General features: G+C 66.6%; 1 protein-coding gene across 1 annotated transcript in view; it reads right to left on the reverse strand.

Annotated features, from left to right (window-relative positions):
- Nucleotides 1–3,561, reverse strand: part of GOLGA7B (golgin A7 family, member B) — an 8,366-nt gene extending 4,805 nt beyond the window's left edge. Inside the window, 2 exon segments of the mRNA XM_009887692.1 lie at nucleotides 1,617–1,810; nucleotides 3,501–3,561. Coding sequence (XP_009885994.1) covers nucleotides 1,617–1,810; nucleotides 3,501–3,561 — 255 coding nt within the window.
- Nucleotides 3,562–3,786: the final 225 nt, after the last annotated feature.

Consider the following 3,786-nt stretch of genomic DNA (forward strand, 5'->3'; position numbering starts at 1 on the left):
CTCGCCTTCAAAAGGGCCACGGCAGGGCCAGGCCCTGGCAGCTGCTCCACACGGCGCTGGGCGGGGGGACTTTCATTAACGGCAGCGGGAGCAATGAGCTCACACCCCAGCGAGGACAACGGTGACATTTGGGAGGTGCGCAGAGACAGCGGGGCAGGATGATGAGCTGATAACCTTTCCTGGGAGACGCCAGGTGTGTGCACCAGGATGGGGGTGGTAGTGGGGGCACATCCCCCACACTTGAAGCCACTGGAAAACAGCTCCAAATGCCCCAGCCTGCCCCTTCATGCAGGACATGGGGAATACCCCGACCTGGGGTCCACCAGCCCTACAGCCCAGGCACCCTGAGGATGGGCACCCAGAGGATGGGCAACCCTCCACAGCACCGCCGCATCCAGCTGTGTCCTTCCCAATGGGTGATACCAGGACCCCGTTGCACTGGGAGCCCCTGCAGAGGGTGGGGGCAGCCCCCCAGCACACTCTGTAGGTGTGTACAGGGTGGGGATGCACACACAGAGCATCCTCCTGCAGACAGGCAAGCAGAGGTCGATGTGGTTTCGGAGCAAGGTTCCAAGGTCCAGCTTTGGCAGAGGTGTGGGCTGGGAGCCATCGCCGTGCGAGGATTGTCCCCGTGACGGGGACGGAGCTGTGCTGGGAGCAGGGGGCAGGGGGCCAGCAGCACTGCGGAGAGGGTCCCCATGTCCCCGTGTCCCCGAGCACAGTGCTGTGCAAAGGAGGTCTTCCCCAGAGGCATCCCCATGCAGGACATGCCCCCTCCCTGCCCCGCAGAGGGGGGGGACGGGGCCAGGAGGGGTCAGCAGTGAACAGGGGGGTCTGTGTGCAGGCTGGCGGGCCAGGAGCTGCGGAGGGGGGGGTGTGGAACTGGGAGGGCGCCAGGGTGGCCTCGGCCCCGCAGCTGGGCCGGGAGCGCTGCCAGCCGCATTCCTGGGGCTGTCGGGCAAGCGGGAGCGTGTGTGGGTGCAGGGCAAGTGCACGACCACCGCTGCCCCTGCCCGCTGCCCACCCCGCCGGTCCCACGCCCCCCAGGCCAGCTCGGCCCCACGGTGCCCGCAGCCATGTCCCAACCTGCCTCGGCCACCCCCAGGCAGGGCCACCCCCATGGAGCCATGCTGCCAGCCCCGCATTGCCCCCCACGTCAGGGTGATCTTTCCCGGGAGCTGCCGGACACCCCAGGGTGCATGTCCCTGCACGGCCAGCCCCAGTGTGCTGTCCCATCCCGAGGGTCCCTGCTCCACGGCAGGTGCAGCCCATGGCCAGCACTGATGCAGCTGGGGAGCCAGGAGACCCAGGAGACTGGTATGGGGCTGGGACAGGGAGGACGAGAGGATGGGGAGGACAGGAGGATGGGAGAGAGCCCACCCAAGAGCCCACCCAGGCCCAGGGGATACATCTCTGCCCATCTCCCATCTGTGGGAGATGGAGGAAGGACATGATGGGAGAGGACAGGAAGAGGTGACCAGGACCCCGCTCAGCATCTCATTTTCTGGGAGTCTCCTGCTCCCCTGGCTCAGATCTGCTCTGCGCTGCAGCCAGGCACAGGTGCATGGGGAAGGCCCAAAGTGGTGAGGGGACACCCCCAGGGGATGTCCTCTTACCGTGCCACCCTGGCTGGCAGTCCCCGAGGTCCCCACCGCGGAGGGGGCAGCCCCCATGGCCCCGCTTCCGGTCTCGCTGCTGTGACGGGTGACCCAGGCGGGGGCACAGCCGGCTCCCGGGAGCGACAGGCACAAGTGGCGGTCCCCCAGTTGGCTGCGCGGGCGCCGGACAGGGATGCGGGCACCGGAGCAGCCTGCGCAGATGGGACACAGGGAAGGGTGCCAGCTCCAAGCTGCCCTGGGGCCATCCCCTTCCCCAAAGTACAGTTCAGTTCTACCTCCCCTGGCTGTGTCCCCCCCACAGCTTGGGTAGGGAAGGGTTAAGGAAGCAACGGGGGTGCAGCAGGCACCCCCACAGAGTATGGGCAAGGCCTCAGCTCAGGGACAAGGCTGCCAGGACACCTGGCAGGGCGGGAGCAGGGGATGGACACCCCTCTCCTGGGGCCAGCCCTGCTCCCCCCAGCATGGCCACGCTGCCAAGAGGTGACTCAGTGGCACTAATGAAGGCATCGTGACAGACGGGGGGAGGGGGGGGCAGGCCAGCTGGCAGGGAGCCCCTCACTCCCCCCCTCTGCCCCACCATCCCCCTCACCTTCATCTGGTGGGGTGCCAGCCGGCGCAGGGTGCTTGTTACCCCCAGCACCTTCCTGGGAGAGACTGTGGGTGCTGGGGGCTGGACCGGGCTGGGGGACAGGGTGGGCTGAGCACCAGGAATCTGTCCGTGGCCAGAAGCAGCACAGCACCAGTGCTGGTAGTGCTACAAGGACAGCCCTGGGACGCTGTACACCCGTGGGGCAAGGTGTGCTCGGCGTCCCGCACACTGGCAGCTCCATCCTGCACACGCAGCCTCCCTCTGCCTCCACCTCCCTGCTCTGGCTCCCAGGTCTCGCCAGCCCCAGCCCAGCTCCCATGGCAATTAGCCGAGCTCCCCGGCTGCCCTGTCCCAGCCCATCCATCACAGATTAGTTATTTTCTACCACCATTTATCTCCAGGCAATCTCACTCCTCCTGTGACAGCCTGATGCCTCCAGCACCCTCCCTCCTGCTACCGGGCAGCCCCGATAAAGCGCCGCTCTATCTTATCGTGCTCCCCGGCAGTTACACATTAATGGTGCCATCTCCGGGGCTTGGCCAGGGCGGGATGAGCTCAGCCCACCCTCAGTCCGGCAGTGAGCATCCCTGGGCGATGCGGTGATGGGTGCTGCACCCGGCACAGAAGGCATGGGGAGGGCTGCAGGTGAGCGCAGGGTGTGCAGGTGAGGTTTCCAGAGTGGCCCAAAAGCAGATGGATCCCACCAGGGTTGGGGGGACAGTCCCTGCCCCCAGCCCGGGACAAAGGGCAGCTGCTATCGCCTGCCTGCACCAGGCTGTTTGCTCAGTCGCCCATTAACGGAGCCGCCTTATCCGGCGGGCAGGGGCCGGGGGCAGCGCAGAGCCCGCTGGCCAGGCAGGGGCATCGATTGCGGGAAGGGGAGGGGGTGCCCCAGATAACCCCTGCAGACAAATGGGTTTCTAATGGGGTCTTGAGCCTTGCAACCCCCAGCCCAGCCTATCTCCAAGGGGATGGGGGAATGCGGCCCCAGCACTGCCCTCCCTCACCTGGCTCGGGTTCCGGCTCTCCCTGTGCCCCAGGCACTGGCTGTGTCTGGGTACGAGCTCTTTGCTGGGACGTGTGACCACAGCTATGCCTGTGGCCAGCAGAACGTGGGCTGGCAGGGCCATCCACGAGGAATAAGGACCCCATGCCCATGACATTGCCTTGGCACTGACATCACACGTGGCACCTGGCACATAGATGCCCCAGCTGCCCCCCAGTACTGCAGCACGAAGCATCTGGGGTGTCCTGCTCCTCCATCCCCTGCACCTCAAGCACCTGGCACGTACCCCATGTGGCACAGGAGACATTGCGGGGGCGTAGAGTAGTGACCAGTGTCTCCTGCTCCATGCCAGGGCGCACATTTGGGGTGCCAGGCGGGATGGAGGCAAAGGGGCTGGTGGGTAATGGGGGGCACCTTGCTCCCACAGCACATCCCCGTGGGGCAGGTGAGCCAACCTTGCCAGAGGGCCTCGCCCCCAGGGGCACACGGAGCCAGATGCCGGGGGGGGGTGCTGCATGCAGGGGACACCCAGGCGGCCACCCCGGGAGGGAGGGCTGGGGCAGCGGGACGGG

This window comes from Charadrius vociferus, unplaced genomic scaffold (assembly GCF_000708025.1).
Source record: "Charadrius vociferus isolate BGI_N301 unplaced genomic scaffold, ASM70802v2 scaffold486, whole genome shotgun sequence".
Lineage (NCBI taxonomy): Eukaryota > Metazoa > Chordata > Aves > Charadriiformes > Charadriidae > Charadrius > Charadrius vociferus.